The sequence below is a fragment of the Anomalospiza imberbis genome, chromosome 1, assembly GCF_031753505.1.
Source record: "Anomalospiza imberbis isolate Cuckoo-Finch-1a 21T00152 chromosome 1, ASM3175350v1, whole genome shotgun sequence".
In the NCBI taxonomy this organism is placed as follows: domain Eukaryota; kingdom Metazoa; phylum Chordata; class Aves; order Passeriformes; family Viduidae; genus Anomalospiza; species Anomalospiza imberbis.
This window is the reverse complement of record NC_089681.1, coordinates 137,973,550-137,998,821: the sequence shown is the minus strand read 5'-3', so window position 1 is coordinate 137,998,821 and position 25,272 is coordinate 137,973,550. Positions and strand designations below refer to the sequence as shown.

The 25,272-nt window shown below is 39.9% G+C and overlaps 1 protein-coding gene and 1 long non-coding RNA gene across 4 annotated transcripts in view; one reads left to right on the top strand and one right to left on the bottom strand.

Moving 5' to 3' along the window:
* Nucleotides 1–14,084, top strand: part of ITGB1 (integrin subunit beta 1) — a 43,241-nt gene extending 29,157 nt beyond the window's left edge. For 2 of the 3 annotated variants that reach the window (XM_068173256.1, XM_068173241.1), the window contains exons 12-17: nucleotides 636–874; nucleotides 2,273–2,495; nucleotides 3,268–3,500; nucleotides 5,599–5,765; nucleotides 6,508–6,588; nucleotides 12,800–14,084. In XM_068173256.1, coding sequence (XP_068029357.1) covers nucleotides 636–874; nucleotides 2,273–2,495; nucleotides 3,268–3,500; nucleotides 5,599–5,765; nucleotides 6,508–6,582 — 937 coding nt within the window. In that variant the 3' untranslated portion in view covers nucleotides 6,583–6,588; nucleotides 12,800–14,084. The remainder of the gene's footprint in view (nucleotides 1–635; nucleotides 875–2,272; nucleotides 2,496–3,267; nucleotides 3,501–5,598; nucleotides 5,766–6,507; nucleotides 6,589–12,799) is intronic. The other variant, XM_068173249.1, reaches the window with a different exon arrangement.
* Nucleotides 14,085–19,963: 5,879 nt separating this feature from the next.
* Nucleotides 19,964–24,649, bottom strand: LOC137462657 (uncharacterized). Its single transcript, XR_010993746.1, has 2 exons — nucleotides 23,267–24,649; nucleotides 19,964–20,984 (listed from the first exon to the last, which is right to left on the bottom strand). It is a non-coding gene; the product is annotated as an uncharacterized lncRNA (long non-coding RNA).
* Between the last annotated feature and the right edge of the window lie 623 nt (nucleotides 24,650–25,272).

Sequence of the window (25,272 nt, the reverse complement as noted above, 5' to 3'; positions counted from 1 at the left end):
TGTCCGCTTGGTTTCACGTGGGCGAGAACAGGCCTGTGGATAAGCACAGCCTTTTGTTTTTGTAAATGCAGCAGTTTCCCAATGATCTGTTGTCTCTGGTGGACACCATGTAACAGTCTGTCCATCACTGATGGGAACAAAGAGCAACCTCCATTTGCTCATCTGTATCTTACCCTTGATAATGAGAAGTGCTGATCCCTGAAGATCTCAGTTTGGCAGCTCTGAAGATCATCTATTCTCCTTAATTGCTGTTCATAGGAAACTTTTTCATTGAAATACAACAGCAGTAAAAGGAACATTTGCTGTCACTTGAGAAATAATTACTGTTCTGTCACATGAGAGAGGGATTAATAATGTTTATGTGACAATTTAGTTAGAGGGGGTGACACATAGTCTCTCACCTGGTATAACAGGTAAGATAATCAGCATAAAAGCAACTTTGTCCAGTTTGCTCCAGTGCCTTCAAGAACTAGTACATAGGGGTCAGCTGGAAACCTCATTTGAAGTTTAAGTTGGAGCATCTCACTATTGAGAGAGTAATCACTTTTACTCCTGTTCTTTGTGCTATTCTTGTGGCCTTTTTTTGTGTGACTTTCAATTAAGGTTGCATTTTCAGTCGTGTTTTTACCTTGCAGATGCAATGAAGGACGTATTGGAAGACTATGTGAATGTAGCACAGATGAAGTAAATAGTGAGGATATGGATGCTTACTGCAGGAGGGAGAACAGCACAGAAATCTGCAGTAACAATGGAGAATGCATTTGTGGACAGTGTGTGTGCAAAAAAAGGGAGAACACCAATGAGGTGTATTCTGGCAAATACTGTGAATGTGACAACTTCAACTGTGATCGATCAAATGGTTTAATCTGTGGAGGTAAGAAATGCCTTAGCTTTCTGTAGGCAAAGCTAGTCAGCAGTTCACAAGTCTGTTTTCTCTACCCAGCAGAGTGGGGATACTTAGCTAAAAGATCAAAGCCACCTGATAACAGAGACGAGGATTCTCACAGATTTAGTGATTACAAACACTTGTCTATTAATAAAACAGCCCTCTGAACTTGTAGTCTGTTAATGCACATTTCACCTTCCTTGAATCACAGCTCCAAGAAGGGTGTAAAGTGAACTTGACTTCTGCTGTTTATTGCAGAATTACCCTCTCAGGTATTACAATAAAGAAGGCTGAGACAACTGTCCTGAGATTGTAATGTTATACTAGCTCAGTGTAACCACTGTGTCAATAGAAAGAGAGAATGCTCTCAGCTTACTTGTGAGTGCTTGACAGGATACCAGTGAGATGCTTGACACTGTTATGAAAGGTAAGGGAAGATGAGAATGTGCAAGATCCAGAAAAGCACCTTAAGCACTTGAAGCAAGATTTTGATGATAGTTAATTCCTGAAATCAAAACCATTCAGCAGCCAGTGTCTAAATTATTTTGCTGCTTGGCATGTGAGAGTATCCGGTAGGAGTATAACTACTACCTCAGTGTTGTCTGTGATGCAAAAATAAAACAGAGAAGCCACTAAGCTCTGACTGAGTGATGAGAATACCTCAGTTGTCTGATTTGGCCAGAGTCCACTATTGCTCCACAAAGATGGGTGCAATGGTGGTGATGTTCCAGAATACACAGTGAAAGGAAAGTGTTAACTGAAACATTTCATTAATTGGAGAAGGAGGGGTGTACCCAAAGATCTTTCCTTGTCATCCAGATCAGTATAAAGGCATCTTTTTTCTTGTGTAAGGAGCATGAAGTTGGGTTGGGTGTGTGAGGTCAGAAGTACAGCAGCTGAATGTTGGTGTCCTGTGGAGACAAAGCTGTTTCATTTTTGTGTTTTGAATACTCAGTGCACTCCTCATCTTTTTAAGTCTTGCTTTATACATTTGTATAGTGATAGATATGAAGACAGGAGCAGTCTATTTAGCTATAGCAGTCTGTATCTGTCTATATTTTCATATAGTGGTCAGTGCTCTCCACCCAGGGGATATGGTCATCACATTGTACTATTCTTGATCTGATATTCCTGAGTCTTATTGTTCTGTTTATGAAAGGAAATCCAAATGTATAGGAGAATGGGAAAAGGGACTAATGCCTGCAAGTAGTCTTCCAAGGAGCTAAAATTTATTTTGTACCTCTTAATTCATTAGAGTCTTCATTATGTCTTCACCATGGCTTCTTTTTATTTTATCTGCCCTGAGGTGGTGAACATTTATTTCTCACTGTCACAGATTTTTTCATATTAGACTTGATTTCATTGCAATACCTCTTCACTGCACAGGAAACGGGATCTGCAAGTGCAGAGTGTGTGAGTGTTTCCCCAACTTCACTGGCAGCGCCTGCGATTGTTCCTTGGATACTACACCGTGTGTGGCATCTAATGGGCAGATTTGCAATGGAAGAGGAACCTGTGAATGTGGCACCTGTAACTGTACAGATCCCAAATTCCAAGGCCCCACGTGTGAAATGTGTCAGACTTGCCTCGGTGTCTGTGCAGAGCACAAGTACGTACCCAGAAAACCAAGTCCCAGCTTCTGTGCATTTTGAGTTTGTGATATGTGAGGATTTTTAAAACATAGCTTTTGATAGTTAAAACTTCAGCTAAGATGTTTGGTTAAAAGAAATACTCCTGAAATTACTAACTTCACAGTCAAAAACTAAATCTAGACCTCTGTGGACCAGTGAAATTTGAATCCTTCCTTTTGAAAATCCAGGTTTTTAGAAACCTAGCATTTTCTGTATGAAAACTTAGAAATATGTTTAGGATTAGTGGCTAAGTAGATTCCTGTGCAACTCACTTTGTGATGAGAAAAAAAAATTTGGTCTTTTTAGTATAAAAATCCTGTTCAATCTGCTTTTTTCAATGAATTATTCAGTGACACCCCACTGTAAAGCTTGTCACTGAGTTTGTTCTTTTTAACCTGTGTGTGTTCCACTGTAAGTACCCTGTTCTTACAGTGCCTTCTCTGAGAGTACTCATTTCCCAGGTAGAGGTGTTGAAAAAGTTTGGGGTTTTTTCTGTCCTTGAAACCTGTGGGTCATTCAGGGAAATAGGAATTTATGAAAAGGGCTTTTGTTAATCTCAAGGTATATAAATGTTCTGACTGGTACAAAGCCATGTCTTGCTTTATTTTTTTTCCTAACCTGTATGGCAAAAGGGTTGGTTTTCTTGGGCTCTTTCCCCGATGTTTTCTCCATAACATTTCTTGAGATTAAATGCTAGAAATCTTCCATGAACACATTCAGAAGCACTGCTTCTGTTTTGTTCTTGCCCAGGGACTGTGTTCAGTGCAGAGCTTTTGATAAGGGAGAGAAGAAGGAGACGTGTTCCCGGGAATGCATGCACTTCAACATGACGCGCGTGGAGAGCCGGGACAAGCTGCCGCAGCCCGGCCAGCCCGACCCCCTGTCCCACTGCAAAGAGAAGGACGTTGATGACTGCTGGTTCTACTTCACTTACTCTGTCAACTCAAATGGTGAAGCCAGTGTCCACGTGGTGGAGACCCCAGGTAGGAACATGATGTTGCCTGTTCCTCTTTAGTTGTTAATTTGTGCAGTTGTTGGTTGCTACAAAGTACCTCTGGTTGGTTTGGGTGAGTTAAATGCATTCAGAAACACGTGCCTGTTACCCAAGTACAGTTGTGCATGTCTGAGTGGCTTTAGAAAAACACAGGTCTCCCTAGATTTAGATTTTTCAAACCCTTGGGCTGATAGAAACAGATTCTATTTTTTAAAAACAAAAGGTAAATCAGATATATATATTTGTTGAATCATTTCCTGTTTGCATTTGATGTACTCTACTTTTTCCTGTAGCAAGTCCTATTTAGATAAATTTTGATAATTTTTTTTACTAGGCTTCTGCTACAGGTAATAAACAATAGTGTCTGTGGGGTTTTGATCCTTTTATTATTTTCCTTTTCTTAATAATTTGGGATCAGTCTACATAAAATTGTGTACTATACTTCAAACTGCTTGATTTTTTTATGCTGAAAACCTTTGCTTTTACTTGACTGTGGTACCTTCAGTAATAGATCCCAAAATAATTTTGTTCAGTTAATCCCAAATAGATCAATCTTCTGATAGAAAAAAAAAAGTGAGAACAATTCTATAGCTCCATCAGTAATTTACCATTTATTTACCAGGAGTATTGTTAGTTTGAATCACTGGATATTGCATCTAACAGTGCACAATGTGTGGTTCTGTATATTAGCAGTTTGTGGTCTCCTGATTTATAAAGCCTTATAGAAAATGCACACCTTAGAGACAGAATTGATCATTTTGATGATCATGACTTTACACAGTCCAGTGGCTAGTGGCTCTTAGAAATAAATACTGCTTCAATTCAGAATGCTTTAAATTCTCTACAAAAATAGTCCACAGCATAGAGGAGGAACTTAAGCTCTATCTCCTAGGACAAGCCATACATGCCCTATGCTTTTGGGGCCTGACCTTTTCATGTACAAACTTCTGCTGCCTTGGGTCAAAGGTGAATCAAGCCCATCGTGCACAAGGAGGCACCTTAATTTGTGCCATGCAAGTGCTGAAGGAACAAGCTCTGGCCAGTAGAGCTGTGTTTTGTGGAGCAGACACTTGTTCCTTACTGGCTCCCAAGGAATTCCTGTCGTGTCCCTTCCCAATTCCCTCACTCTTGCAGAGGCAGCTATGAAGGTAGGGAGTCTGCAGTGTGGGGGAAGCTGTGTTCTATCCACAGTTGTTCTGTTGCACAGGACTTGCATTAATTTGCTTCTGACTCCTTCAGTCTGTACACTGAGCTCTGCAAAAGCCTTTCTTCAGTTTGTGGTTATTGGGAATTTTGTGTTAATAGTAGAGTTGGATTTTAATTTGGAGGATTATTATTTCTGTGTCAGCCACTTTAAATCACCTTGCATCTCATCACAGTCTACAGCTTCCTCGTGAGGGGAAGAGGAGGGGCACACACTGATCTCTGTGGTGACCAGTGACAGGACCCAAGGGAATGGCCTGAAGTTGTGTCAGGGAAGGTTTAGGCTGGATATTAGAAAAGGTTCTTCACCCAGAAGGTGGCTGGGAACAGGAACAGGCTTTCCAGGGCAGTGGTCACAGCACCGAGCCAGAGTTCAAGAAGTGTTTGGCCAATGCCTCAGGCACAGGGTGTGACTCTTGGGGCTGCCCTGTGCAGGGACAGGAGTTGGACTCAGTGATCCTTGTGGGTCCCTTCCAGCCCAGGATATTCTGTTTCTGTGTGTGGTGCCTGTTCTGCTGGTTGGCATTTGTGCTCCGGCTGCCACAGCTTTGACTTGGAGCTCTTGCATGTTTAAAAACAGTTGCCAGTTATTTTACTCTTAATACTGTAAATAATTAGCTTAAGGGGTTAGCAGTGTATAGAGTTTATCATCAGAACAGGTTGTTCTGTTGCCAAGATCAAACACAAATTAGAAGGATAAAAATAAGCTGGAATGTTACAGGATGTACATATTCCAAAAATTCTGTTATTTGAAAGAAAAGTAGTATTGGCATATCTGATATTCAAAATACTGGCTTCAGTACAAAATCAAACATTAACGGCTTCTGGATGTGCATTACCTTTACCATTTTGTAAAATCATGTTTCCCGTGCTTTGTTCCCCAGAGTGCCCCAGCGGTCCTGACATCATTCCCATTGTAGCCGGTGTGGTTGCTGGAATTGTTCTTATTGGACTTGCCTTATTATTGATTTGGAAACTACTAATGATCATTCATGACAGAAGAGAATTTGCTAAATTTGAAAAGGAGAAGATGAATGCCAAGTGGGATACGGTGAGTCAAGAAGCTTTTCTATGTATAAAAGCTGCAGGAGCGGAGGAAAAACAGAAGATTTTTATTCATGTGCTTTAAAGTGTTTCAGATTCTAACCAGTCCTCTTGAAGAAGTATTTCTTCAGGCAGAAAATAGTAGTTAGTAACTCAGGTTTAAGTAATATTTCAGAGAGGAAATGCGATGGTGACAGAACAGTTCAGCTTTGCAGTTCTACCACGCTTTATAACATATGATTAAAATGTTTATTACAAAGATGAGTCACTTCTGTAGAAAGCAAAGAAGAAAATTTTGCACTCATTGAGGAAATCTTGTAAATACTCACACAGGGTTAGTTGGGAGACTTCCATAAAGTCACAAAATCATGGCTGGTGCTGGTTGGTTGAAATCTTCCCAGCTCTTTGTCAGCAGAGAAATGTGCAAGAAAAACAAGCCTGTGGTCCATAGGCTTCCACAGACTACGGAATCACTGCCTCTGGGCAATGTCAGGAGCCTGCTGATCAAGAGCCCCTTCACTACAGTTCTGTAGAAGTCAACACCCCCATGTGCTTGATGAGAAAATATCATTTTTAAAAATTGTCTTAGGAAGCCTTTTGGTTTTATTTAAGAAAATTGATTCATCTCATACTGGGGAAAAAAAATTACTAACACTTTATATATATATAGCTTTTTTTTTCAGTGATAGTTGAGAATGTTGCTTTTTTCCTGTTGAATTATTCGACATTGACCATTTCTTTTACTTCAGCAAGAAAATCCAATATACAAGAGCCCTATTAACAATTTCAAGAATCCAAACTATGGACGTAAAGCTGGTCTCTAAGTCTCAGTTTGTATCTCCTTTCATTTTCTTTCCTTTTTCCCCCCTTTGCATGTCACTTCAAACTCACTGTGTGTCGCAGTCAGTTAATCACAGTTTGAGTCTTGCTCAGTGTATCTACTGCTGCTTTGATTGTGGGGTTTTCAAGAATGCAGCTTGAAAATTTTTAACTGGTTTTGAAAGCGAGACTGCTTACTTACTAATACAGCCAGTACTGGCTTAAACTATTCTACACGTGATTTTTAATTTTTTTTCTAAATGTGTGGATACATAATAGAACAGCTGCTAGGATTGAAGAATATTTTTGGATTGTAGAGAGACACACAGGGGATGCTTTGTCTTCTGTTTCTTCAAATCAGCAGTCAGTTTACTTAAAATCAATATTTTTGCTAAGCTAGATTAGGTACTTCTAAAATATCCCAGCCTATAAATATCACTGTTTTTATTAGAATAGCTCTGTGAATGTGCAGAGTAGCATTACTTTTTTTTGTAAACTGCTTTGGTTTATTAACCTAGTATAAACCTAGTCTGTAATTAAGGTGTGAAATGCATATACTCTACTAATTTTATAATTATATATGCACCCTATTTTTTTGATCCTTATTTCTATTGAAACTGGCAACATCACAGTCCTTATAACCAAGCCAGCTTTAGGTTGTCCATAGATATGGAACATTAATAGGACAGGAGGAAATATCCTTGTCCTCTCTAGATGTATTTTTCACTCAGTTTCTTACTTCCTCCTAAACTCAACCTGAGCACCTCATTGGATCTGAGCTGCTGAGTTCAGTTCTCTTCACACCCAACACACCAGAAGTAACAGCAGTATCCAGGAGAGGAGTCTGAAGCCCAAGTGATGAGTTGATACCTTCTGCAGACTCTCAGATTGCCCTTCCATGAGTGCTCAAGGTGTTCTCCTTCCCTGGGACCCCCAGCTGCTGGGGAAGGAGTGAAGGGGAGGCTGAAATGGGGAATGGATGCCAGAAGAGCACTAAGAGAAAGTAGTGCAGAGAGGAGACTAGAGGGAGAGGAATGAAGAAGTTGTGAAGGTAGCACATCTATTAAACATCCATGGAGTTTTTTTCAGAAGCCAGTGGAAGGGAAGTATCTGTATCTAACGTTGTACTGTCTGCTGTCTCCCTTTTTGAGTGTTACATTCAAAAGATTTTGTAAAGAAAAAATAAGGGGAAAAAGCAGAAACTCAGAGTATCTAAGCTCTTACTGTGACAACAGTTCCAAATACTCTGTGTAGCATTCCAAGCCCTTCCTGATGAAATAAACTTTCCTCTTCACAATAATTTTGCTTTGCAGTGTGTCCAAAATGGATTGTAAACAACATTCCTTTTGCCTGCTACATCAACCACATTCACCTCCTTTTCATTTTTTCTCCCAGAGCCAATTATTCTGGGGAGGAAATTGAGTTTTTCTTTCTAATACTTCACATACTCCATCTGGTTAGGTCTCTGTTACCTGTTCTTCTGCCATTCACTTAATTGTGTACTTTCTGCTGCATGCAGGACAAGCACCTAACAAACCATACGGTGTGTAACCTCCATTCTGTGTTCTTGTTCTCTACCCTGTGACTCTTCAGGATGTAATGTTTGGTGCTGCCATTTCTCCTCAAAATGTATTTCCTGCAAAAAGCTTTCCTCTGGTGTAAATGGAGGGATTGACTTCTGTCTTTTTGGTTTGCTCAGATGTGAAGGCTAAAAGTGTAAAAGGGCGTGGTTTGGGTTTTTTTTAAACATGACTTTATAATTTTTGGTATTCATAGAAATATTAGACGTCTGGGGAGAGAGGGAGGTGGGTCTATTCCTATGGACCATCAAAAAGGAGGAGGTCAGAATTGTCAAAGTAGGTGAGCCACGAGATGTAAAACAAGGTCCTGCTTTTCCCTATAGATAAGATTTTCAGGTGGTTTTACTTTCTTGCCATAGCCTGTCATTTAGATGAAGAATTGCCTTGTAATGTCAAGGCAGGAAAGCCATCTGAAATCCCATTATATGAAAATCACACCGTAGTGGATTCCCTCCAGGTGTGTGCATACACAGATTAACTTTGTGCAGTTTGTGTGACCCTCCCCCTCTCCCACAGCCATCATCCACACACGGGCTGGGGCTCTGTGGTGAGGGAACTGCGGCACCATGGAGTTTGTCATGGACCAGGTACTCAGGTATTTCCCTGGTGCTGGTCCATGGTGGCGCAGATGGTGCCACGGCATCCCAGTGGTCAATGCTCAAGGCAGCTGGGTCAAACGGAGTTCTGTCTGCCCAGGTTCTACCCCAATCAGCCATAAAAGCTTTGGTGCAATCATGCTTGTAACAAGTCTAGGGATAAATTTCTTCTGGACTGAAAAGCTGCATCACAAGTTTAAAACATAAAGCTGCTATCTGTAGTGAATGCCATCACCACTCCTGCGTGGGGATAGCTTGTGCATTGTTAAGCATCTTCAAACAGGGTCCAGATTCAGTCATCTTGAATTTCTCAAGTGATAAACACATTTATATTAGATACTGAGTCTGTAGTAATTTGGTTGGCCTTATTAGCAGCTACTGGTTAAAATGGGGAAAAAAAAAACCACAAATAATTCAAAGCGCTCAAAATCGCAGGAACTTGTTCTTCTCCTGACTTGGATTTTGTGCTGTAATTTACCTTGCTGCTGAAGGATGGACGTGCTCTGGGTGTGGGAGCCGAGATGCCTTTCACGTAAATCCCTTTCCTGTAAATTCTGCGCTCACTGGTGGCCCAAGGGTGGACGGATGGGGTTGGCGGTGCCCTCTGGCGGCCGCCCGCGCTCCGGAGAAACAGCGCTGGGACAGCAGCGGGGCTGCAGTAGCCACAGCCAGCTCTTGAACAACGTGGGCATGAGCTTTAACTCTGTTTCTTACAGTGACTTAGGTCTTAAACCCACTGTGGAGGTAATGTCAGTGACTGTTGAAACACTGAGCCCCTGGAGCAAAAGGAATAAGAAGGTTAATTGAACACAGAACTATTCTGTGTGATAGTTTCATCTGTATGCGACACTGTACTGAACTGTTGTCCTCTGAGCAGCCAGTCTAGGTGAAGTGAATAGTTGCAAGTGATTATTGTTGCAAGTGAATAGTTGAAAGTGAATATTGTTGCAAGAACATGGCTCTTTATTCTCAGTTGAAGGTACTTTTTAAAAGTACCTCCATCTTTATTTTGCTCACTGAGTCTTGTTTGTAGTTACTCTTTGTTAGTTTAAATTTTGGTTTAAGTGTGCATGGAGTTTTCAGTTGTTGGGGCATGTGGCAAATGTGTTTTCCCTAACTCTGCATGCTTAAACCAGTGTATTCTCTGAAGAATACATGAAGAAAAGGGGCATTTAAAATAATACTATTTGTCTAAGACACCAAGTTTGGAATCCCATGTTTTAATGGCCAGTTAAAAAACTGAAATGTTTCTAATGTCTGAAAACGTATACCCTCTGCCAGCTGTGAGGAGCCCAATCATGTTGGATTAGTGGATATTTATTTAATGAAGAGCTGTCTGCAGGAGACCCTGCCAAGGCAGGCCCAAGGCAGGGTGGTTGGGGTGGGGCTGGAACAGAGGAGAGCAGGGAAGGAACCTGCACATCCATCAGATGCCTGTGTTGCAATTAGAGGCAGTAAAGCCTCAGGAGCCATTTAGCTGATCAGTTGTCAGGTTGGGTTAAGCTGAAGAGTTGTGAATATTGACTAAATCTCCATTATTTGTAATGGGAACTGAGACACTGGCCTGACGTGGGGAGACAGCTAGTCAAGTGCTTTATCCAGTGACCTGAATCCCACTGCGTGCTTCTGAGAAGTGCAAGGGAAGGCAGGACAGAGTTTCAATATCCTTACAGGGCTTATGCTAAATCAAGAGCATGGAAACATCAATTCTGACTTATCTTCAAAAAGCAGTGTAGTAGAAAACTTGCAATCCTGTTATTCAAATTGTATTTTAAGCCTGATTTTAGATTCAAATTAGTTGTATGAGTAGCACCTAGCAAATTCCTAAGTTTTAGTCCTTACCTTTAGACCCATTCCTAGGCTATCTGGTAGAAGTTACCTCTCTTTTACAACTAGAAGATGTCAGTGTATACCCCCTGTATGTGCTGGGGGGAGTCTGTTCTGTAAAATGTTGGAGGCTAACAGCACAAGCAGTACATAATGCCTTGCCATGGAGGAGCTGTACAATAACTTCTACTCTGCATATGATGCAGCCTCTTACACTTACAGACCTCCTCTGCATCACAAACTTTACATTCATATTTTTAAGAAATCGCCATTAAAACTTGTTGAGGAAAAAAGCAATGTACATTGCCAAGAATTGTTGAGGCATAAAGAGATATTCAGTACCAGATTAAATCCCTCATCCCTGCATGTTTTACCCATTTTGTTTGCATGTTACTATTGCAAACCTTTTGCTAAAAATATGGGGGAAGGTCATAATTTTGCATTGATTAATTAGTCTGTCTGAGATCTAGCCACATCACATGATTTTCCATGATTTAAAATTTTTAAAAACCCATCCAAATGTTATTCCTCATCCCTTCCCAGACAGTAGGTGATACACTTCTAATCAAGACAGCCTTTGCCTGGGACCTGATAGAAGGGGGAAGGGACTTTTGCTGTTACACTCTATTTGTGAAGTACAGCCAGCACTGAACTCCCAGCTCCTGCTTCACCTCTGTCCAGGTGACATTGACTCAGATCTTGAGAAGACTGAACAGAGAACTTTGACTTCCATTATCTGGCAATCCAGGTTCTGGCTGGACAGGTCTCTTAGATCTAGGCAAGATTGGATGTGCCTCCTTGCTCTGAGTGTTGGAGAAGCTGGCTCTGAGGGGAAAACCCTTTTTCTTTGAAAGGAACCATGGGAGCAGCTGCAGGGTGTCCCTCAGCAGCAGCCACTGTTGTTGGGGTAGACCAGTTACTCGTCCTGGGCTGGGCCTGGCAAACAGAAGGCAGCAAACTTCCCAGGAACCATGATGAAAAAATTTCACACCAGCTGAGGTTCTTACTTGCCTTTGGCACATTCTGTGGTATTCCTAGCTGTTTTTCCAGGTTTGCGACCCTGAAAAATAGACACCTGATGTTTGTGCATCCTTTAATTGAGTGTAGGAAAAATTGGTTTAACCTGAAATATTGCAAATAGAGGTGAATTAATAAGGTTGTATAGTGCATCTCAGACTGGGGTGGGGGAACTCTGAAGGGACAGAGGTTCCCTCGCTGCTGCTGAAGGCCAGATACAGCCCTGGCCAGAGCAGCACTCGAGCTGATATCTGCACTGAGCTGAGTTTTCTCAGGAATCAGTTGGGTATGCACAGAAGAGCTCCGTGCTGGCAGACAGCATTCATTTAGGCTGAGGTTCAGGCTGTGCTAAGAGCTCAGAGCTGCAGCTCCAGGCTGTTCTAGCAGTGGTCCTTTCTCCTGTGAAGATTTATCTGTTAATTTTGAGTTCAAGCTGTTCATCTGAGGTGTGCAAGGATGTCATAAATGGAGTAAGATTTACTGACATAGAAGGAAACCTGGGGGGGAAAAAGCTTAAAATAAGCTTAATTTAGGGGTTTCTAAATCTTCAGCAAGAGAGATGTAAGTAATTGTTCTGTAGGCTTGTCTCATATCAGTAGAAATAACTTTTTTTATTACAGCATCTGCACCAGTACAAAAGTTTCTTTGTTTTATCTGTACATTTTGCCTTCATGGGGGTTGGGGAGACCTGCAGGAATCAAATGAGAATGACGAGTACTGAATGTTCACTGTAAATATTGACTGTGTATTAGCAAAATACTAGAAGTCTTTCCCCGTTGTTTCTAGAATTCAATTACAATGCAAGATAAGCTGTTTAAATGTTTATTATAGCAGAATGTGGTCTGTGGTCAGTCCTGGTGTCAAACAATGTTGTTTACAATTCTGTTCTTCTCTATAAGATGCCCTGGGCTGCAGAGCCCTGGGCGATGGCTCAGCCCTGAGATGAGCCTGCCAGGTTCAGCTGCCTCCAAGGAATTCTGTGCTGCAAATGGAACAGGATCCTGCTAACCCTTTGCTTTATTTATTAGCTGTGCATGCCTTTGTTCAAGTTGCTAGTAGGAAAACTAGTTAGACTTAAGCTGTTTGTGTGTACAAACAAAGCATTAATGGGTAATTTCTTACGCTAGTTTTTATGCTTCTTGCAAACACATATCTTTTTCCATATCTTTAAATGTTAATATATTTTATTTTTATTTTTCCAGGGTGAAAATCCTATTTACAAGAGTGCAGTGACAACTGTGGTCAATCCTAAATATGAGGGAAAATGAACACTGCTTGTATAACTTCACAACACTGTATGCAGTATAGCAACTTTTGTAGTCACGATAAGATAGATTTAGGGCAAACTGCAGTGATTTTACTAATTCATTACATATAGGTTTGTTTTCCTATGTGAAAATGTACCATATGTAATTTTTTTTTCTTTTTTTTTTCTTTTCTTTTTTTTTTTCTTTTCTTTTTTTTTCTTTTTTTTTCTTTTTTTTTTTTTTTTTTTTGCAAATAAGAGTAATTGGTGCCAGAGGTTGGACAAAAAAAACTTGAGACTGTGTAGGCTAGTCAGCCCAGGTCACATGGTGCCTTTTTGACCTTTCCCATTCCCATGCTCTGAATCCAGGTCCTGTGCAGGGTGTGATGCTGCATGGCATGACTGGGGGGGAAGGGGTTAAAGCAATCAGCATATCAGCATGAGGGCTCTGCCTAGCCATTTAGTGTTAACTTTTTAGCTTTACAGGGAGATCAGGGCTTGAGTTTGCAGATGTAATTAAACTCATGTAGCATGGAGCTGGTGGTTAACTGGTCTTTGACTTGCTGGATGTATGATTAAGTGTTTGGTAAGTTGAGTAAGCTGGAGGGGAGCAGTGTAAAAGACTGAAAAGCGTGTGCATACTTACCTTTGATTTTCAAGTTGCATATTGCCAGGTTATGGTTAAAATGAAAAGTTTTGAGAAGAATGTTAAGAAGGAAAAAATAGCTTTAAAACATGTGCCATTACTGAAGAAGTTGCTGACTGGTAACTTACTTAGTTTTTCTTTGTAAATTCAAGCCCTGGGTGGCAGTATCATGAAGTACCTTACCAAGACACCCTCAGATCACCTAAGGGCCTTACGTGATGCTGTGTCTTTATTCTGTCATGTTTCTTTGCTTTCAAGCCTGGTGCTTTGTCACCTTCTAATCTTTTTAACGTATTTGGTTGCGATTTTTTTGTAATATTTTTGTATCAACACAAGGGTTTTTTCCTTTCTTTTTTTTTTTTGAGCAGTCTTAGCTGTAAATTTGCCTTTACCCCGTAGCTAAGATTGCATAGTTTGTCATGTGACAAGTCACACATCATTCTTGACATGTGCCATGTATATTTGCCTCTGACCATTCAAACTGCATCATAGTCATATTCTTGTTTTAAGTGCCTTTTTATTTTAACAGATGTTCACTTTTTACAGTGCTATTACTGAAGTTATTTATTAAATAAAAGTACCTTAAAATACTTGATCTCGTCTCTTTATCTTGTAGTAGTTGGTACTATTCAAAAAACCTGAGAATTGTCTCTGCAAGGTAATAATTGTAAAAATACCAAACATGTCCTGAAAGGAGTTTAATGTCACACAGGAAGCTGACCTTTAGGAACACTCTCCCCTGTACAGTATTACCAGTGCTCCCAAATTAGGCCAATATTTAATTACATGTGCATTAACCTGTTTGTGTCCACTCATTATGTTACACGTTCTGCAGTTTCCCTAACAAGTCTGGTTTCAAAATGCTTTTGTGGATTGGTAGGCTGCTTTTCCACAGGGATGCTGAAGGCTTTGAATTTAAGTGGCCTATTAAGAGAGCTTTTCTAAACCCTTGTCTGAACTGGGTTTCCAGTAGAGGCTTCCAGGCAGATGGAAGCTGCTTAATATCTCCAAGTGAACAGTTGCTTAAATGAGAGAGAACAGCTGCCATCCTACAGGATCAGATTCAAGATAAGTGTCACAGATTGTGGGATTTGCTTTAAAGCAGGATTGGATGATGCAGCTAAGAGAGAAGATGTAGTTCAAGTAGGATAAAATCTAGATGATGGGAACCAGAAGTAGTTGTGAATCCTCCTTGGTTTGTAAACAGTGTCCTCAGGTACTTACCTGAATTCTACCAGTTGACAGAGCAGTGAACTCTTACAGTCAACAGCAGTGCATAGTCCCAGAAGAATGTTCCCACACAAGCCACGTGTAAGATCGCAGCAGTTTCTCTGTTTTAAAATAATTACTGTTAATATACCCATAATCTCACTATCTTTAATCCATCCATCTCCTCAACTCCTGTCTCATAACTAAAGAGCTAAGATAGAATTGTTTTATGGCAGTTGTAATAATCAGAGTTTCTTATCCTGTATAGAAATGAACAGCAAAACTACAAGTCAGCTAAAGAAAATAGTTCTGTGTAATCGTGTGGTTTATGAATTAACTTATTTTGCCAATAGTATGTTGAGCCTCCTACCTTAAAACTACCTCTAAGTCTGCTTGGAAAGTAGTCTTAGCACAGTCTTGAGCACCTACACATGAGGAATCTGGACTGATAAACTGATGTTCTGGGGATGCTGACAGGTATTTTCCTTTTCTGCAAATGCTACAATATGTTCTTTTCTGTAACAAGTAAAAATTCATTCTCAGAGGAGCATAGAATGCGAGTAGGATAAAAAGGAGAAGCTTTTAGTTAAGTAAAATACTGATGAAGTAGAGATGGTGAATATATTCTAGCTTCTACTAGAATATAATACACACCTCTACTGTTTAGAGTGTTTTTCAAGCACTTCTGATTTTCTTTTTGAAAAATCAATTGCTGCCAAAGCATTTATCTAGCAGAAAGAAAATATTTATTAGCAGCTATGAATACAATTGTCAGAACACAGATCAGTGAATGTTCTTTAATGATAATAAATACATTAACCCCATCTCGATAAAATGCAGATAAAAAAAACACTGTAGGACATAATTTCAAAGTACTTGAGAATGTTTTTAATGAGGGTGCTGACATAGCCTAGTATCAGAATAATAATAATGCAATCAGAATAATATCAGAAACTCTAAATATATGACAGTTGTTAGTCAAACCATCTACTATAGCAATGCCTAATTGCAAAAGGGGAAAATAAAATTAATTCAAGGAGGTAACTGTAAGTATGTTTGAATGGAGCCACCAAATTTTTCATGGGCACCAGAGAACCTGTTCAAGGAAGATTTTAGAAAGATTACACAAAGAGAAGGCTGGATTTAAAAGGCAGTAAAAGCAGCTGATCAAAGATGTCCTTGAAAAAGCTGAAAATATAAAAGGCATTTAAACATTAGAAGTATGCTAAAGAGGATTTAGTTCCTCATGAAAGGCACAAGAAATAATAAATACACTGTAAGAAGAATTCTGACACCGAGATTAAGAAGGACAGTTGGAATGAAAAAATGACAGAATATGTAAACTCATTCTTTGCTTATATATTTCTTATGGCAGTTTCATGAAATAGCCAAACTAACATTCCCCAGCAGACGGCAAATACCAGAGAAATTATTCAAAATGGAGTGTCAAATTCTAGAGAGGAATCAATAGAAGGAGTAGCAGCAAACTGCCAAAAGCCAATGCTAATAATTTGAGAAGGCTTAAGGAACTCAAGGATGAGTGCCAGGTCTCATTGCCATATGAATGGGAAATGGCTAACATACATAGTCTCAATTTTTAAGAGGCTTTCTGGAACTTAAAATAAAAACGCTACCCAGACCTACTGTCTGGTAGGAATTATAAGTGGACACAGGGATAAGTGTGACATATGGTGGAAGAATCAGCATGGGCAGAGGGATGTCATATCTCACAAATGTGAACTTTGAGCAACATGCAAAGAGATCATTGCATAGAACTGGACTTCCAAAGCCTTCTAACAGTGCTTTGCATCAAGGACCATTGCAGAAACTTCCAGGGGATTTGAAGAAAGTCTTCAAAAGAATAAGCAGCTATTAAGACAGAAGGTTAAAAAGCACAGCATAGGAACTCAGGTACCGGTTCTCTAATCTGAGAGGTGCCGTGGGTGACTCTTTGACCATGGCACAACCCCTCTCAGTGCAGTCCAGAACACCACTGGCCACCTTTGCCATGAGGGCACTGAGTCACTGCCTGGTTGTGTTGTCACCAGGACCAGCAAGGTCCTTCTGCAGGGCTGCTTTCCACACACTGGCCCCCAGTGTGTGCTGGGGCTTGGGGTTATTCCTCCCCAGGGGCCGGTCTTGGCACTTCCCTCTATTGAATGTCAAAAGGTTTCTTCCATTCCCAGTTTCTTTCCATTCCTGGTCTGCCAGGTCCCCCTGCAGCACCATCCCCGCAGTGAACCGGCCACTCCTCCCAGTTTTGTTCATCTGTGGAGGTGCTGAGGGTGTGCCCCATCGTCCAGGTCATTCTAGGGGATGTTGAACTGGGAGGGGCTCAATGTCAAGCCCTTGGATCCACCAGTGGTGGCTGGACTCCAGATTTGTGCCACCACTCACAGCCCCCTCAGCCCTGGCATTTCAGGCAGTTTTCAACCTGCCTCACTGTCCTCTTGTCTGCCATAAACTCCAGCACCCTGTCTGCAACCATGCTGTGGCAAACAGTGGCACAAGCTGTACTGAAGGGGAGATAACATCCACTGCTGTCCCCTTGGAAAACCAAACCCATACATTTAAACCAAGCTAAAGGGTACAAATCAGTCATTATCTGTATGTATTCAGTGACAGTCCCTGAACTACCTGGTGCCTACTCAGGAAATAAAATACCATCAGTTTAATGCTTGGTAACAGTCAATAAAACACACAGCATAAGTAGAAAAAAGAGTAAAATGCAAACCAGAAAATAGTAAATTTTTTTTAAGAAAAAAAGGACTGCTGTGACTAAATCTTGAGTACCACTTCAGTTTCAGCCTTTCAGCAAAGATAAAGGGAATGGATAAAGTGAGAAAAGACACAGAGGAGGATGACATAAAAGTTGCACACCAGTTTCTGTGCAGGGAATTACAAAATACAAAGGGATTTTCAGCCTGGAAAAGACAATGAGGGTACCAAAGTGACTTCCTGTGAAAGGCAGTGGAAAAGGTGAATAGGGGAAGACCAAAGAGTTATCAGACAAAGACAGCCCCAAGAAATAAATATAAGGTACATCTTCCCATAACCCAAAAGTTGTAAAATATTCTGACATACTGTGGGTAGTATGTATTTAAAATGAGCAGATAAATTCACAAAAGAGGAATTAATCATGGGATATTAGCTACAGAACCTAGCAAATATTGCTTTGCTTGAAATTGGAGATTATGCTGGGAATAATCAACTTTTTTTCTCTACACATTTTCTTGTGAACAGAGATGGAGAGAGGGCACTAGAGTATATGAACCCTTAAGTGACCCAGGAAGGTCGGAAACCTTTATGTTCTTTGGTATTTACCATTCATGTCCCAACACTGGCCAGCTGTAAGAGCCCCAGCTTCTTGCAGACCTTTCCAGTTTGATTCCAATCTTGTAAGCAAAAGCTTTCAGTCACCTCCTGCAGTTTCTTTTCTATCACAAGAGAAATACTTTGCAGCAATAATTAGAAGTAAATTACATTTACTATTTTAAAATATGAATCAAAAGAAATAATGGACTTATTTCAATAAGGCTGTCTGCCCTGCTCCTTTGTGTCGTGTTAATGGGCTCATCAAAACATCCCTCCCAGAACAGAAAGCACCAAATTCTTTTAATTTCCAGACTCTCCACTGATGTACAACTAGAGCACTTTCCCATAAATGTCTCAAACAGCAATAGGATGTAGGGTGTATTGAGAGATCTGGGAGCTGTTGCAGAAGAGATTCCTGGCAGTAAGAGACACTTCACTTTATCTGATACATCAGAAACAAATACCCAGGCTGTTACCAGTACCTGATTTAGGGGACACCCCCAGCCCACTGCTTCACAGTCAATTTTTTCACATGATGCATGAATTCTCCTACCAGAACAGAAAGTGCAGCCATTTTGAGGTAGTTTACAGACACTGGAGTTACCAAAGCCACCTCTAACTTGGAAGCATCCAAATACATCTACATTTCTGTAAGAACTGGTGTTTCAGTGAAATTATCCAAATGCCAGTTCATTTAATCCCCAAACTGAAATATATGTCATTCTCTGCTTCTGTTTGAAATATTGTCTACAGTGAGCAAACAGAAAATATCTAAAATGAAATTTTATGTCAATTATTTCCTTTCACTGGCACCTTCATCCATACAGGATCCAGAGCCCTGAGCCCTCCCTGGGTGTGGGCAAGTATGATACAGTTCAGTGGCTGGAGAGCACCACAGAGTAAGAGTTTTGTTGGACTCCATTCCCTGATGAAACTGGAATGGAGCTGGTGCTCCATTGAATGTGAAACTGGAATGAAACTGGTGCAGTCAGAAACCTTGAAATCTTTTGGACAGTTGAAAACCAGGAAGGCATGTTACTCTGTAAATAGGTCATTATTTAACACGTTCAGCTTTTCTGGACTGCTCTCTTTGACTTGGGCACCTCAGTTTTCTGTGGAGCATTCTGCCTTAAGTGCCAAAGCAGGTAAAGTCTGACCTTTGCACTGAGTTCAGGGTCATGCAAAACACTGACCATCAGGTTTTTTTAAATTAATTCCTTTTGAGATAGAAAATTAAAATGAAAATAACCTATTTTAATTTTACATTGGTAAGGAGTACACCACAAAGCTGACAAATATTCAGCTGGAATTACTTGGCAGAACAGTTAATTCCATATTTATCTAATTTTGTAGTAAAAATATCTTTCTGTAAAACTCTAACTTGCAGATCTCAGCTCTGCCAGCATTAAAACTGCTATTAATAAATAGAGTACCTTCAGCACTGCTCAAAAAAAATTAAGTTGGTTTGCATCTTATCTTCCATAAAACAAGAATGAGTGACATCAGCTATATTTTCTTCCCTTAGTTTTCTATTGATATTGCCCTGCTAAATGATTCTATCCAATATCAAACTGATACTGTCCCCTATATTCTTTTGAAACACTAGCACAACCATTGGTTTTAAAATACTTGCACAACAGTAGCTCCATTAGAGCTTCCTGGAAACTCTCCACAGTTTCAAGAAAGACAATAAATTATCTGTCCAAGCAGCTCCTTGACCAGCCCATTTGTTCAGTACCTTTCCAAGACAACCTTCAGCTCACAAACAAGCACTCTGCTCATGCACATGCAGACTGGGGCACTACCTGTGCCCTTGTAGTACAACATTTGGTAGTGTAACAAGGTTAATATTTCTTTCCTGTTGTCTGAAGCATCCCATCAGTTTGATTAGAGTTTAATAAAATCAGAAAATCAGACAAAAAATAGAATAAAAATTATTTCTGAACCAAGTTTTTCCTGCTCTTGGAAAATCTCTCGAAGATGTATTATTTATTTCAGTAGTTCCCAAATAGATATTATCAGAATTTATAGTCTATCAATAGTTTTATACCAAAATGGTTTGTTATAACTGCAATATTTTATCATCAAATTTTCATATTAAGTTCATATACTAAAATGTCACTAGCCACATCACAATTGCAGAGAGCAATTAAGAGTTATATTTAGATATAAAACATGTCCTAGCCAACACCTAAATCATAGCACAGCTTTTCAGGGGCTTGCAGAAGGAAGGCAGCTGCAGCTGAGCAGAGAAGATGAACACAGCTCGTAAGGGTTCTGCATCTTCAGTGGAACTGCAAGGACACAAAACAGCAATGACTGCACTGAACAGAACACGGAGGGAAATTCTGCATAACTTAGCTCTGCCTCCTGTGCCTTACCCTGGTCTTCAAAGATCAAAGTTGGCTGCAACATCACACAATCGTATTTCAAACCTCATTGGGAACTTTCAGGTAAATTTGATTAATGTTAAAAATACTTCAGTACATATTTGGATCGTTAACTTTATTTTTTCTGTTCTACTAATTAAGGTCTGAATTAAAAAGAAGGAGACTGAGGCATCTATCAAAAAAAGGAATTTGGAATCTCCTGACTTGTCTTCCCATCTTGATAGGGCAAAAGACTCTTAAGGCTAATTATCTTTTATAGATAATGATCTGCATAGATCAGTTTAGAATATTCACATTTCATCTGACATATTCCAAATCACACACAAATGTCAGTAATATGTATTTTCAGTTAAAATAAAATGAAAAAATAAAAAAATACTTTAAGTATCTATCCTAGGACTGTCTACCAAAGCCATAATTTTTACTGACTGTACATGCAGATGAATGCCCACAGAGGGTCTCACCCTCTGGCCCATGTGCACTTGGCTGTTCCGCTGCAGAATTCCTCACTTGCTGCAGGTCTTTCAATTTTTCTTTCAGACTTGCACCTAAAATTCTTTTCAGCTCATATCCTCCCTTCCCTATAGGAAATGGGAGATATATTACTCAATTTAAAGTTTTACAAGCTTTTGTAATGTAAAAATTTAAGCTAGAGTGCTTACTGTTGAAAAGTTGTCTTTGCATTCTCATAGTAAATACAGTATACTGAAATTAGACACAGAAAATATTCATATTAATATTAAAATTATTTAAAGTGAAGGTAAAAAAAGTCTATAAACCAAAATGTACTATGACAAAGATATAATGCAAGTACGTAACACCCTCTCTTTGTACAGCTTAGAGAATAAAAGCAGCTAATTCCTACCTGCTGAAATTTATCCCTTTGATAACATTTTCCATTTATAGTGACAATCTAGTACTGCAGACATAGATCAGAAGTTTATTTTTATGCATCTTTAACTAATATGTTCCTATGTTATCAGTGTTTCAATGTTTTTTATTTAAAAATGCTTAAGTAACTCTCAGACAATCTAAAATATCATTCCCCCATGTCAGAAGTTCAGTCAATGTCCATTTTCACCTATGCCAAAACAGATATTCCCTTCAACTTCCTTTTCTTCACATCTCAAGGGAAAGAATTCTGAACATTAAAAATTGCTAAAAATAATTTCCATGTTTATAAAAAGCCAGTTCTGCACTCGTAGTCCTGAGAGATATGAATGTCTCCCTGATTTTACTCCACGGACACACAGGAATAAATGATACAGCATCAGTCTGCAGCTGTGTGTTACCATTTGTGCTGCCTGCCAGACCCAGGCTTTCCTGCAGGTCTTTCAGATTTCATTCCAAAACTGCAAGAAGCCTTCACTGGTTTGATAGCTCTTTTAGCTAGAAAACTACATTCATATTTTCCTTTAATAATTGAATCCTAACAGATGGATCTTGAGCTTAAGTTTTACTCTATGTTGGAAATAACATCAATGATAAATTATTAGCCTATACTGTGAATGATGTTTGAAAAGTTTTTAAGCCGTGAAAAAAACCTCACATATAAACAATAACAAAATTAAAATGTGCACAGGGAATGGAAAACAATACCATTTCTTTTATCTTGTTAACTCTTCCCTTCTGAATGTGTTGTACTTTATATTTAAGCCCTTCAAAACACAGATTATCTTCTTGTTTTTATCACAATGCAGCTGTGATTCTCATTCCAGCCTCTAGATCATAAGAAACTATTTTCCCACTTTACACATTGCAATAGCAAGAAGGAATTATGGTCAGACATAGGCCTGGGGATGAGTTCCTGACTCTAGTGAAACCAATGACAAAATTCCCGTGACCTGTGCCCGAGTGCAGCACAAGCCACGGGGTGCAGCGAGTCTGTGAGCGCAGCCTGGAGGCTGTGCCAGGGGCTGAGCTGCCCGTGGTCAAGGCTGCCTCTGGAATGGTGCAGCTGGGCACAGAGCTGAGCAAAGAGCCCTGCCAGAGCCAGTCCCTTCTGCCCAGGCTGGACCTGTGAGTCCCCAAACCCTGCCTGGGCTCCGCTGTGGGTTTGGGCTTGCCTGGCCGTGGCCTCGCTGACCTCCCCCTGAGCTGTCCCTGCCGTGTCACTGCCCCTCTGCCCGCCAGTGGCTGCGCCGGTGACTGAACTTGGCTGCTCTTGCCAGCCGGATTCTGACCTTGATTCTGGCTTGACCTCACGTTGTGTCTCATCATTTTGCACTTGCCTTGTGACCTGGACTGTTTGGTGACACCAACAACCCTAACCTGACCGGCTCAGCTTGCCTTGCCCAGGTCTGTGGGATTGTGCCCCTGTCAGTACCTCCGACCATCTTTGCTGTCATTGTCATCTCCCAGAGGCCTCCCCATGTGGAAAAGTCTACTCCTGCTGCTCCTTGACATGCACAATCTCCCTGTCCTTCATCCCCATACTTCCTTCCTTTAATCTTCTTCCAGTTTTTGATGCCATTGATCATTCTTGCCTTCCTGGTGTTCTACACCCACTAGACTTGAAGATTGGTTTTTTTTGCTCCAGTTCTTTTCAAGACTGTTCTTGTAGTTGATCTTTTGATAACTATTTTTGCTCTTTCCTGACTCTCATTATTCCCCAGGGCAGTATCTATAGCCTTTTGCTCATCTTACATTATGCTCTCTCTCCAAGCAATTTCATCAGCTGACACATCCTCACTTATCATCTCCATGCTGATGACTAACAAATCAAGCTCAGCATCATTACTTGTTCTTCTAGCAATAGTCTCCATCTGTCCTTCTCTCAACTTATATCATTTCAAGGTTTTATCAGCTTTAACCAAACTTGAGAAAAAGAGTTAGTATCTTTCTTCCCAAACTCTTGCCATACCTTTACTTTCTGCACAGTCAGGTATGTGTTCTCAGGATACTTTCAAAGTTTTTTCCTCACATTGCTCTTAAAAAAAGAAAATCCACGTGCCATTTTGGGATCTTCATCTACTCAATGTCCTCCTTCCCTCTTTGTCCAAGCAGAAGGGGCTTTATTTAAGTCCTAATAAAATGTAATAAAAAACCTTTTAAAAACCCTTTCAATTTGTTCATGCAAAACCCTTGCCTCAAGACTGTACCATCTGAATTCTTCCACCAGGGCCCAGTTCCCTTTGATATCAAACTTTTCAGTACTGCTTTTAAATGTCCACATGACATAAATCTGCATGTTAAAAAAAAAATAAATTGAACACTCTGCAAGATAAACTATATCCAATTGCCAAGTAGAAGAAATATCTGAGCTAGTTTAAAATTAGAACCAGTGAAGTGCCCCCAGCAAGAGCAGTACTGAGCTTCTTGGCAGGATGCATTAGTTCATGCACAACTCTATGCATTCATGGGTATTCTTCCTGTTCATCTGTATAGCTCTACAGTTCCCTCATAACATATTTTCTCATTAAGCTTGATGCCTATTTATAGTTTGTACATTCTGCCAGTATTCCCAGTCTTGTGTAATATGTTTGACAGTCTGTCATCTATGTATCAGATAAAGTGTTTTACCCTATTTAAGTTCCTCTTAAAATAATTCTGCTTTTCATGGCATCTCCAGTAACTTCCACTAGCATCTGTTTCTTCATCCTGAGACTGGGAATGGCCAGAGCAGTATTATTTCTTGAATAAGTGCATGTGAGGTGGTAGAGTAAATTAAGCAGGGACCTAAATAATGGAATACAGATATCTCTATCTCTGCTGCATTTAGCAGTACTTCTGTCTATTTAAATGTCTTCAAAAGCTCCTGTCTTTCAGATCTTCTGTACCTGATGACAGCTTAGCAAGTTTTACTGTGCCAAAGCTCCATTGTTTCCTTGCAAAGATAAAAGCTACTCAGAAAGATGTTCAAAAGAGAAAATATCTCAACAGTGTCTGCTTTTCCTCTAGAAACTGGCACACAGAGTTTTCTGAAAAGAGTGAAGAAAACTTTCTATAACTCCTAAGAATTGGCCTTCCTGGCATTTCTCGCTGCAGGCCTGTGCAGTCCCTGCATTTTCACTCAGTGATGGAGGCAATGTAAGAACCAGTCCAGACACAGGAATTTGGGCCCATTTTGGAAAGCACTTGCATAGCACAGAGGTTGGCAATTTCATCCCCAGATGAGAATTTTACATTTCACTGTAGCATATCCTTACCTCATCCTTCAGTAGCCATTTCGTGCAGATAGATGAGGAACTGGCACAAACTTAAGATTTTATGGAGCTAGTCAGGTTTCAGTAATAGCAGGGGAAAAAGACCCAGAAGATAAATAAACTTCACTGAGGGCAAACTGTCAGCATCCTCATGACATGTTTAATGTTCTCTAATCAGGACCCTACAGAAGCAGCTTTCCATTTAGCAATTTCCGGGCCAGCTTCTGCTGCCTCTTGGATTTTACTTACTTGATTTATTGATGGCAGTCTTTTGTCATCTAGTAGAAGTTCTAGTTCCTTGGGAATGGTGAAAAAAAACAAAGGTTACTTTAGAAAAACACATAAGCTTTAAGCTAGGACATAGAGTAATAGATTTTATTTTAAAATTATGTTCTATATTTAATTCTATTGTGGTTTTGGACTATAGGATCTTATATATAAATACATAACACATTACAGCCTTGATAATAATTTATATTAAAGCTACTGAATACTTTCCTGCTATAATAATAATAATAATGAAGCATTAAAATAGCTGAAGCACCACTTAGTACAAAACAAGATCAAATAAAGGATTCATATATATCATGTTTCTGTTGTTATATATTTACCTAAAAACCAGGACTTAACATTTTGCTATGTAACAAATTTATTTGCATGATGAGAATATATTCCCAAGCAGGCAAAGCTACCTGCAGAAGTAAAAATCATTATTTGTTTTTAC